At 36.9% G+C, this 12,119-nt stretch overlaps 1 protein-coding gene across 1 annotated transcript in view; it reads left to right on the top strand.

The window, feature by feature from the left end:
* Positions 1-3,506: 3,506 nt before the first annotated feature.
* The window catches only part of LOC128318745 (receptor-type tyrosine-protein phosphatase eta-like), a 91,167-nt gene continuing 82,554 nt past the window's right edge, over positions 3,507-12,119 (top strand). The window contains exons 1-2 of the mRNA XM_053236575.1: positions 3,507-4,214; positions 11,888-11,924. Of these exons, the coding sequence (XP_053092550.1) occupies positions 4,161-4,214; positions 11,888-11,924 (91 nt within the window). The 5' untranslated portion in view covers positions 3,507-4,160. The remainder of the gene's footprint in view (positions 4,215-11,887; positions 11,925-12,119) is intronic.

The following is a 12,119-nucleotide window of genomic DNA, read 5'->3' as shown; positions in this document are numbered from 1 at the left end:
ATTTGAACCCATGAAATAAAATTTTGCCCAATGTGACAAGGTTTCAAATAAAAATTGCCACTCCACCTTGTCAAAGGCTTTCTCTGCGTCGAGAGAAATTGCTGTTATTGGAGTATTTTTGGATTGGCACGTCCAAATTAAATGATACAACAATCTTATATGGTCTGAAGAGGCTCTATTGTTCATACAGCCTACTTGGTTGGGATGAATAATATTTGGTAACACCTTCTGTAGGCGAATGGCTAAAATTTTTGTCAAAATTTTCAAATCAACATTTAACAAACTGATAGGCCTAAAATTTGAGGGCTCTGTTAAATCTCTACCTTTCTTAGGAATTAAAGAAATGAGAGCCTCATTAAGTGTTCGGGGGTGCCCGCCGCTTCCTAAACATTTCTTGATACACCTCGTTAAGTATTGGGGCTATGACATCTACAAATTCCTTATAGTACTCAACCGGCAGGCCGTCGGCGCCTGGTGATTTTCCTGTTTTCATTGATGAAATTACTTCTTCTATCTCACTTAATGATATGGGCGATTCCATCTCGTCCAACTGCTCAGGCTGCAATCTAAAAACTTCGACGTTTGACAGAAAATCTTTAATCTCATTTTGAACGAATTTAATATGTGTTGTAGAAGTATGCAATTTTTCATAATATTGCTGGAATGTTTTGTTTACGTCTTTGGCCACAAAAATTTGTCTCTCTCCCTGTTTAATTACTGGTATTGTGTTGGAAGTATTTTTTTCTCTCAATTGTCTAGCAGGTGATTTCCCTGTTTTTTCCTCCCCCTTCATAAAAGTTTGTTTTCAATCTATACAGAGCATATTCCACCTTTTTATTATAAATCTCATGCAACTGATATTTTAGCTTACAGAGCGCTTGATACTGATTGTCTGAAAACATACTGATCAATTGTAATTCCCTATTTTTAATTTCCTTTTCCAACTCTTTAATCCTATTTAAGTTTTCTCTTTTCTTTTTTGCAGCCTGAGCTATGAGTTTTCCTCTTATATACGCCTTAGAGGTCTCCCAGACTGCCGAAATGTCTTCTGTACTCCCTAAATTTATTTCTAAAAAGAATTTTATATCCTCCTCTAAAGCATTCTGGAAGAGAGGATCTAACAGTAGTGCAGTATTCATTCTCCATCTTCCTCGTTTCTCTATATCACTGGTTACCTTCAGAAGTAATTCTACTGGTGCGTGGTCAGTAAAAGATATTGTCTTTATGACACAATTAGCTACCTGAGCAGTCAAAGGGGTCGATACAAAAAAATAAATAAATAAAAATAATAATAATTGATCCTTGAAGTCCCTATTCTTTGGATTGGATTGCCTCCATATATCTGTAAGGCCCAAATCACAACACAACGTATGCAATGCTTCTCTTCCCTTTGTCAATGAGTCTGACGTGAACTTTTATCAAGGAGTGGATCCATTACTTCATTAAAATCTCCAGCTAGAATTATTTGACCATCAGAATTTCCCAACATGTGATTAAGCTCGTGAAAGAAAGATGGGTCACTCTTGTTAGGTGCATATATATTCACAAAATCCGGCCCTCTGAATCTTTACTTTGTTTTAACAGAACAAAACTTATATTCTTATGGATAAGAATTATCACTCCATTATGTTTACTGGAGTATGAACTATGAAAAACATGACCTATCCACCCCACTTTAAATTTTTCTGCCTCTTTGCCCTTCAAATGAGATTCCTGAATAAATACAATATCCGCTTGATTGTTTTTCAAGTATGTCAACACCTTTTTTCTTTTCACTGGATCTCCACACCCATTAATGTTCCATGAGATAAATTTAACGAGTCTCCCGGACATTGCTAACTGACTGTCTGTTTTCTTAAGTCTGTGCCCACCATTAACAGCTTATCCTGTAATAATAACTTCAAACACTTAAACCCCTGCAAATGAACACTTGCCGTTACCCAAAACCTTCCTGAGTTTGATCTTTGAAAACTTATTACAATCATTCTGAACTTTGAAACATGTGAACCAGAACAAATGCAAAAAATCAAAAGTAAAATAAAAAATAAAATAAGTCCGACTACTCCCCGTCCCTCTTTTACAGGCATCCAAACTTTCTCACCATGGAGGAAGGGGAAAGAGGGGGAAAAGTAATAGAAAAGAAAAAATAAATATAAAAACAAAAACCCTTCGGTCCGTAAGTTTATCGCAGCTCCTGTGCTCGCTGTCTTATTGGCCGTTCCTGTCTAAGCCACTCGGGAGTTGTCATTCAGTTTCTACATACCTACACCTGAATATAAATGTTTACAATAACGGGCCCACCTCCTCAGTGACAGTGCTCATTGATAAATCTTTCAGCTGCCTCCGCATTTGTGAAGCTCTCGTTCTTCCCGTTCCACTTGAAACGCAGAGTCGCTGGAAAGGTAAGTGAATATCTTACGTCGAGTTCCCGGAGTTTCCGTTTCGCCAGGGTGAAGGTCTTCCTCAGAACAGCGAGTTCTTTCGACATATCTGGAAACAAGGAGAGGCGATAATCCTCCCAGACAATCCCCCGCTTCTCTTTCACCACATTAATCACCTTATCTCTCGCGGACTGTCTTAAGAAGCGGATCAAAACCGGTCTCGGGGGCTGGTCAGGATTCGGCATGGGAGGCAACTGCCGATGCACTCTCTCAATCTCGACCTCTCCGTCTATGTCTATATCGAGGCCCTCATTCAGGATTTTCTGAACGCAAGTTAGCCGAGTCCCATTAGTACCAAAAGTCTCTTTAAGGCCCACCACCCTCACGTTATTTCGTCTGCTCTGGTTTTCAAGAGCTTGTAGTCGGTTCCACAGCGCATCAACTTGTTTGTTTCTTGCACTACTGTCGTTCACCAATCGCTCTGAAGAATCTTCCAGATGAGCGATGCGCTCCTCTGTTTCCTCCAATCTCTCCTGAATAGCCGTCACTGTTGCTTTCAATTCTGCCGTGGTTTGTTTAAAAGTTGAAACATCGGTCACGACGGTCGACAGTGTAGAGTTCATTTTAGTAATTTCCACAAACAGTTTCTCGAGTCTTTCGTTCGAATCTTTAGGGCTGCGGGGCGTATCTCAGGTATCGTCCTCAGTTTCGTGTGCTGGAGCTTTCCGTGAAGACGGGCGGCTTGAAGCTTTAAAATATTTTGATGTAGCCATATCTTTCTGTGTGCTTTCTCGGAATTCTGAATGCCCCAGTTTCTTAACAAACTGCGGTGAGCGTACAACCACTTAAATTCGTAGGATTACCAGTAATTAGTGTAAATTAACTCTTGAGCGGCAAGGAGCTCTCTAACTTGCGGCCATTTTGGTTGCTGCCCCACGTGACTCAACACAGTGGATATTTATTCAAATTGGCCCTTATTAACATGGGCATAGCTAGACATTATTATTATTATTGTTGTTGTTGTTATTTGAAACTATGATTTGCTTTATTGTCATATTTTTCTACGGTTTTCCGTTTTGTTATGTTTCATCATTTTTCTTCCCAGCAGTCCGCGACGCAGCAGTTGAGAAACACTGAACTAGACATTATGACGCCAATAACTTACTAGCAGCTGACAAATGTTAGTCAGCTGACAAAAAGTACGCTAGCTAATTATCTGAGGGGAAAATATGGTTTCTTGTAATCAATTAGACAAATTACACTCTCTGTAAGAAAAATTCTAAAACAGTTTTTTACTTATGTATTTACAGTTAACATTAAGTTACTTAATTTTGCACTGTAGCATATCTATTATAATACAGAGCCCCAAACTTCTAGCTACTTAAAATTACCTTGCATTTTCTCTATAACACTGTCCTATATTTTACTTCATGATGTCCTGTGCTGCTGCATTATGTGTTGCACCATGGTCCTAAAGATTTGATAGTGGCAGTAAAAACCCAAATGACTTGGTGGGGTGGTTAAATCTTGTGCCACACAGAAGCAAGTGACAAGCAGTCAAATTTGGATGGTAGTATTCAGTAGAGCTAACACTGCTTTCTTACTACAACTATGAGAAAAGCAAATAAAAGCTAAAAAAAAAAAATAACAAAACAGGAGTTTCTCCTGACGGCCAATCCGAGCTCGAGGTGGAGAGACCTTACTTCCTTCACACACAGGCTCTCAAACTTTAAACAGCACATGTGAACTTTCAGCAGTCAGTAGGACTCACCAAGCACCATGAGAAGCTATATAAACATCCAAACGACTCTCCTGAGTATGCTTCTGTTTCAGGTAGGGTTTTTTTTCATTAGTAAAAATTTGACAGCATTTTTGGGGGTAAACGTTATTCATAGCTAGGATTACCTTTGACAACTTTTTATTTTTTTGTTTTTGTTTTTTCATGACTTAGATTCACCCTCCCAGTTTGATATTATGGTTATGATTAGATGTTATGGTTGTTACATTAATTAATAGACCTACATGAGTTATAGCTACAAATGAAAATTATTTATAATATTTTTTAAATGTACAGGCTATTTTTTTCCATCTGACCTCATGAAAATGCCAAGAACACAGTAAACTTCACAGTGATTTGGTTTACTCAATAGGAATACAAAGCAATATTTTAATCATATCTGGTTGAATATTTATGACAATAATATGAGACCATTTTAAAACCTGAATGAACTATTTGCAACAACCATGTTTTGTTAAATGTACTGAGAATTATAATAGTGTAACTGATGTTTAAAAGTAGTATAAGATGTTTTAAGTTTTGGTTTTGTACATAAATTTTCTTGATCATTGAGTTTGGTCCATCAGGTGGTTTGTATGTTTAATAAAAATAAAAATGGGGGGTACATTGGGTCTGGAATCCTGTATTTTTATGGGCTAGGACAAAACTGGACAGATTCCTGTTTACATAATGGAGTATATTATGAATTTATTATTTGAACTACTGTTGAATTGAAGAGTGTCTCATGCGAGGTACTTTGCATCAGTAAAATAAATGTTTTATACAACAGATTTGTCACTTTTATGAATGTGACACTTCATATACAGTGTTTTTGATTTAAGGGCACGTTATGTGCTCCTGTCCTTCACACACTGATATCACACGGTTATGTAGTTAACCGTGGTATAAATCCACTGAAATGGAACATAAGAATAGGCAAGGTAACAATCCTCTTCAACCCAAATTTAAGTCTAGCCTTACTGATGACATTAGTAAAATATAGGTCTCTTGATCTCACTACTGTAACAGTCCAGTGCAGTTGTTTTATGCAAACATGCCCATCACATTTAATAATTAAATAACGGAATTTGTTTAAAATTTACCCAAAGCAGTTAAATATAGACCTAACTGGCACATTTAAAATGATGTTTCCTCCTGTTTCTGTCAGGAGTAACGAGATGGATTCAAGTGCGAGTTCAATTGATGCTTTATTAAGTAAGGTGGTGTAAACTGGACAAACAGGGTTACTGTGGACGGGAAGTCGTGGGTGCGGTGAAGGCAGGCTTCCTCAGTAGCGCTCGGCTGCAACGGAAGATAAACAGTCCAATGATCCAAAACCAAACGACAGTAATCCACCAGAGAGCAGGGAACCAGAAAAGAGAGCTAACCACAGGTGCTGCACAGAACACAGATATGAAACAACGATCTGACAAAGACAAGACAAACACTGAAGCTTAAATAGATCAGTAAATGAGTAGCAGCTGAAACTAGTGAACTAATCAACGGTAGTACACAGAATGGCCAGAAGAGGCCGATGAACCCATGAACCCTGACAGTTTCCTTCTTTCTCCACATTGAATGAGTACAACCCCTGGCAAAAATTATGGAATCACCACACTTAGAGGATGTTCACCCAGCTTTTTTACTTTATAGCAAACAAACAAATCACAGATATGACACAAAAAAGGTTTTGTTCAATAGCTTAACATTCTGGTTTGTGAAATATACATAAAAAAAATTCAAGGACATTTTTTTTTATTAATGGCATGTCTTTTTCCAAATCAAGTAGAGGAAAATATTATGGAATCACTCAATGTTGAGGAAAAAATTATGGAATCAATTTTTAATTTCCATTTCTAAAACAAATACTGGGTATTCTGGGTAATAAGTCAGCAGTTAAAAGGGAGTGCTTACACACCTTAACGAGCTGTTGGACTTGGCTAATTGAAAGGAAACATGGCTCCACCGAGAGAGTTGTCAGTTGAAACAATGGAAAGGATTATAAAACTCCTTCAACAAGGAATTTCAACATGGAGTGTGGCCAAAGAGGTTGGCTGCTCCCAGTCAGCTGTGTCTAAAATTTGTTGCAAATATAAACTTAATGGGAAGGTTATGAAAGGTACATATACAGACAGACTAAGGAAGATGTCAAAGCATCAGGATAGAAAACTCAGAGCACTATGCCTTGAAAATAGAAAATGCACAACAAAACAAATGGGCGGAAACAGGAGTCAGTGTTTGTGACAGAACTGTAAGAAACCGGCTGAATGAAATGAGATTTATATATAGAAAAGCCAAAAGAAAACCAGCACTAACACCAAAACAGAAGAAAACAAGGTTACAGTGGGCTAAGGAGAAGCAATCATGGAGTGTGGATGATTGGATGAAAGTGAAATTCAGTGATGAATCACGAATCTGCATTGGCCAAGGAGATGATGCTGGAACTTTTGTCTGGTGCCGTTCTAACAAAACGTATAAAGATGACTGCCTGAAGAAAACAATCAAATTTCCCAACTCATTTATGATATGGGATTGCATGTCAGGTAAAGGACCAGGGGAGATGGCAGTCATTACCTCAGCAGTCAATGCACAGTTGTACAGTGAAATTTTGGACATTTTCTCATTCCATCCATAGAAAATAGGTTTGGTGATGATGAAATAATTTTTCAGGATGACAATGCATCATGCCACAGAGCAAACAGTTTTAAAGCTTTTTTTCAGGAAAGGCATATCAACTCAATGACATGGCCAGCAAACAGTCCGGATCTCAATCCAATTGAAAATTTATGGTGGAAAGTAAAAAAAACTGGTCCATGTTAAGGCTCCACCCTGCAAAGCTGATCTGTCAACTGCTATTTGAGAAAGCTGGAACCAGATTGATGGGGAATATTGTTTTTCATTAGTGAGGTCTATGCCTCAAAGAATTCAGGCTGTCATAAAAGCCTGAGGAGGAGCAACAAAGTACGAATTGTGTTTTTTTGTTGATGATTCCATAATTTTTTCCTCAACATTGAGTGATTCCATAATTTTTTCCTCTACTTGATTTGGAAAAAGACATTAATAAAAAAAAAGTCAGTAATTTTTTTTATTTTTGTGTCATATCTGTGATTTGTTTGTTTGCTATAAAGTAAAAAAAGCTGGGTGAACATCCTCTAAGTGTGGTGATTCTATAATTTTTGCCAGGGTTTGTATAAACAACAGACAGTTCTTATGTGGGGAACACAAATGTTGTGCAGCAGTATAAAAATTCTTTGCATATACCCTAAAAAGGGGAGTATTTTGGTCTTGTCAAATTGGCATCTAAAACTTTTTATTGTGGACAAACTTGCTAAAAAATGATCCACTCTTATTAGGAGGTAAAACACTACCTACCTAACTAGGAAGTAAATTACACAGATCCACAGCTCAATATCACAGCTTTATAACTACAAGACTTGTTAAGGAACAAAGAAGGGACAATGAGCTTGAAAAGAGAGGGAGAAACAAGGAACCCAGCCATAGTATAAATCTCATTAGCTTTCTCCTACTTAGTGGAAAATGCAAAAGATTTCCCATAAAGCCACGAAGCCATAACAACTATCTTAATTGGGTTACGCAGGGCTATGTCAATCTGGGCTGAACTGTCAATGGTTGAACTCCATTCAGTTTAGATACAAAAGGGCTGGTCATGGTTATTGCAAAACTACTGTGAGCCGAATGTGGCCCAGTTGAAAGCAGGATGTATTCTCTTTATTTGTATTTTTTCCTGATAGTCAGAGTTCATTGCCTGCATCAGAAAACCATCAGAAAGGGTTTAGTATAAACATCCACAACCAGGATTCAAACAGACTGGAAAGAGTTGACCAAAGTATGAAAGGAACACAGTAAAAAAGAGGAACAAGGAACTTGGTACTAGTAAAAAAGAGGAACAAGGAACTTGGTACTAGTAAAAGTTCGAACTAGCTGGAACTAGTTTGGCTTCATTACTCCAAACTCTTGTGCATGAAAATAATGTGGACATAGAATTCACAGTGTTAGTTTAGATGGCTCAACATAATCATAAAAAATACCTAACATAACCATACATAAAAAAGCAGGATCCGAATAAATTATTAGTTTGTGAGATGATGGAAGCTAACCTTGGTATAAAATAATGTGACCTTTAATACCTAAAGTAATAACTTTAGGTAGTAAAAGTCACATTATTTTATGCTTATTACATCTTGAGTTTATTTTGGTCTGAAACCTTACTAACAGTCTGAAAGGTCTGAAACCTTACTATCAGTGCTTGAAGTGTAGGGTGTAGCAGATTTTTGAGACTTGTCACCCAGAAAACAGAACAGACCCAGGTTACCATGACAGCTGAGAATGCTAAATATTTATTTATTTTACTTTTTTTATTACTTTTTTTTTTTACAACATAAATGAACAAAACAGAGTAGCAAGATGCTTTCCAGATGCCTTTTCTTGTTTCCCAGCTTAATTTCTACTGTGGCTCAGCTAATAATTGTCCAACTGCTCACACCACACTGCAAGTAAACAAATCATATAAATAAAGATTAGGAAAATAACGTTCTGGTGCAAATCCCACTAAATCATGCTCTACCTTTTACATACTCCCAGCTGGGGAGCTGTCTTTAAGTGATAAGGGTGTAAGTCCGCTACTACCATCATATGAGAGATATTACATATCTGAAGCCACTACAGTATGTTGTATACCTCTGCTAATTTTAAGGCTCTGAGAAGTATACAATAACTGTATTCTGCTGAAAACAAAACTGAGTGTAATTTAGGTGGACTGGTTGAATATTTACCAGTTTACTAAACAGTTTATATTGAACAGTTTATATTGATCATTCATTTCCAGCCAATTTCTTATTAATAATTAAGGTCATGGAGTGTCCCTACTGGAAGGGGCACAACAAGGAAGCTGTTGTATCTTGCTATGAAAATTTAATCTGTCTCTCTGGAGTGGGTTATACAGTGTAACACTTTAGCTTCTCTATCAGCACTAATATGCCATAATTGCCATAATAATCACAAAAAGTGATTCATAGCAAATACCATGGTCTTGGGTGACCAACTGATCACTCAAATATCTTTTTTTTCCTTTTGCAAGTTTGTTGCACATGGGAGCCAATACAGTATTTGTTGTTACAAAATCTTAACCTAATGGAGAAAGCAAGCGACATGACAACACAGATACCACCAAGGAGGCAAAGTTAATGTAAACAGTTATTAACAGTTATTGTTACCTTGTAGAAACAAAGTTGTTGTACTATTGCATGTGCATATTAAGGCACTCTAAATGAAGAGGTGACTTGAGTAAGATTTGATATGGGTGCTTAAGGTAGCTTATACACAACCACTTCTGCTTGGAAACTACTTTTATTTTGACAGTGCACTGGGTTTTTCTTCAGGCTTTCATTGAAGTATTCAGTTTTGCTAAATATGTTTAGATGAGTGTCTCATCAGCATTATTTATATTAGTAAAATCCTATTAGGCTGAAGAAAAATGGATATATAACATCTACACACCCCTGTTAAAATGGCAGGTTTTGTGTAAAAGAATGACACCAAAAAAAATTGTCAGATCTTTTCTCATCCTTTGCAATTGCAAAGTGTACAAATAAAGGGAAAAACAGTCAGAAACTTTTACAGGGAAAAAAAGAAAAATAAAAAACCTACAATAACCTAGTTGCATAAGTGTGCACACCCCTAAACTAATACTTTGTTGAAGCACCTTTTGATTTTATTACACCACTCAGTCTTTTTTTATATAAGAATCTATCAGCATGTCACATCTTGACTTGGCAATATTTTCCCATTCTTTCTTGCAAAAACATTCTAGATCCATCAAACTGTAAGGGAATCTCCTATGCACGGGCCGCTTCAGGTCACCCCAGAGATTTTTAGTTGGATTCAGGTCTGGGCTCTGGCTAGGTCATTCAAAAACATTGATCTTCTTTTGGTTAAGCCATTCCTTTGTTGATTTGGATGTATGCTTTGGGTCATTGTTGTGCTGAAAGGTGAAATTCCTTTTCATATCCAGCTTACTAGCAGTCACCCGAAGGTTTTTCACTAAAATTGGCTGTTATTTGTAGCTATTTGTCTTTCCCTTCACCTTGATAAAAGCCCCAGGTCTGGCTGAAGAAAAACAGCCCTAAAGCATGATGCTGCCGCCACCATGCTTCACCGTGGGTATGGTGTTCTTTTGCTGATTTGCTTTTTTGCACCAAACATATTTTTTGGAATTATGGAATTATTATACCTTTTGGAATTGGTCACATCAGACCATAACACATTTTGCCAAATGGTTTGGTGTGATTTAGTTGGGCTTGGATGTTTTTTTTTGTGTGTGAGAGAGGGCTTCTGTCTAGACACCCTACCCAATAACCCAGACATGTGAAGAATATGAGAGATTGTTGTCACATGCAGAGAGTAATCAGAACTTGTCAGATATTCCTGCACCTCCTTTAATGTTGTCATTGGTCTCTTGGCAGCCTCACTGGTATTTTTTTGTCTTGGCCTTTGGTAAATTTTGGAGGGACATCTGCATAAAGATTATCTAGATAAAGCTCTTGGACATGGGTCTTTAATTCTCCTGGAACACAGTGATTTGTTTAAAAAAAAAAACAGACATTGCAAAGATAGATCTTTGAAGATAAACTCATCTTTCAAATCATTAAAGATGTGTTTGCTTGTAATGAGGTCAGATATAATTAGCACATATGCAGTTCCACTGTTAAAACCACAAAGTGAAAAATGTGTTGTTTGTCATGTTTTGGAAACAAAGTATTAAATCTAGCTCACATCCTGTTTTTTGTAAATCCAGACTGCACAATTTGGCATGATTATTGTATTGAAATGGCTGTCAAATGGCATTATTTTTCTTTTTTGCCCCCAGATCTGCACTTTAGCCTGATATATCTATCTGAAGTCTTTGTGCTATTACACTACCACTAAGATATTGCCATAAAATATAGTGACAGATAATACTGAAGACACATTTGTTGTACATTATGTCAGCTAGCTGGTTATTTCTACGACTAAGATTTTAAATTAAATGTATAAATGATATCATAATCCTACAGGATGTTATTAATAAACATCATTGTGCTGCACTGCACACTTCTTGATTTGATCGCAGCCGCTTGCCTAACCACACCTCTTAATAATGTATTCATTCAAACCCAACCCTTTTGTTCCATTTGTGCTGCTGCATCAAGATTCTTACGAAAATACCAAAATTATAAAACACTGTTTGTTTAAACGTGTGCCACAATTATAATAAATAGAGACGTAAATGTTGAATGTTACTGTTACTACTAACATGGTGTAAAAGGTGTTAGGGCTTTTCTCAGATGTTTTCTACTCTTTGACCTTGGACTCTACGCTGATGGACACATTTTCATCCTGGTGGTTTAATATTCTATTCACTCAGTGTTTCAGTGGATGGCAGGAGTCAAATAACAAATACTGATCTGTATGAGTTGGTTTCCAGTAAACGACAGTGTCTAAATATCTATACTCCTGCTGCATACTAAACAGTCCAAAACAATTGCTAACGTGAGGTGAACTGTTATTTATGTAACGTTCAGGCCTCTGGGTAACGTCCTGCAGTTTACATGTTACATGTTTATTTAAATATTGAGATATTAAGTTCAGACTAAATTAAAGCTTACTTCCTTTTGATTACACTCATTGGTGTTCTGGATCATTATGTTGACCTTTTTTTTCTCTCTTCCAGAGCATAATTGCTACAGGAGGGGAAAGTACAGGTACAGGTAAGTAATTTGGAATATTGTTAACCTTTGATTTCCTTCATATACAATTGGATTTTATGTGAAAGAGGAGGAAGTTATTTTTTTTTAAGGTTTTTTTTTTAAAATCAGACCAGGATAGCTACAGCTATCAGGCCAGTAAGATCAGTTTTGCAGTGTGAGACAGAGGGCTGTAGTCATCATTCAGTGGAAAGTGGG

This window comes from Pangasianodon hypophthalmus, chromosome 9, assembly GCF_027358585.1.
Source record: "Pangasianodon hypophthalmus isolate fPanHyp1 chromosome 9, fPanHyp1.pri, whole genome shotgun sequence".
In the NCBI taxonomy this organism is placed as follows: domain Eukaryota; kingdom Metazoa; phylum Chordata; class Actinopteri; order Siluriformes; family Pangasiidae; genus Pangasianodon; species Pangasianodon hypophthalmus.
The sequence above is the reverse complement of the archived record's forward strand: the minus strand, read 5'-3'. Positions and strand labels throughout refer to the sequence as shown.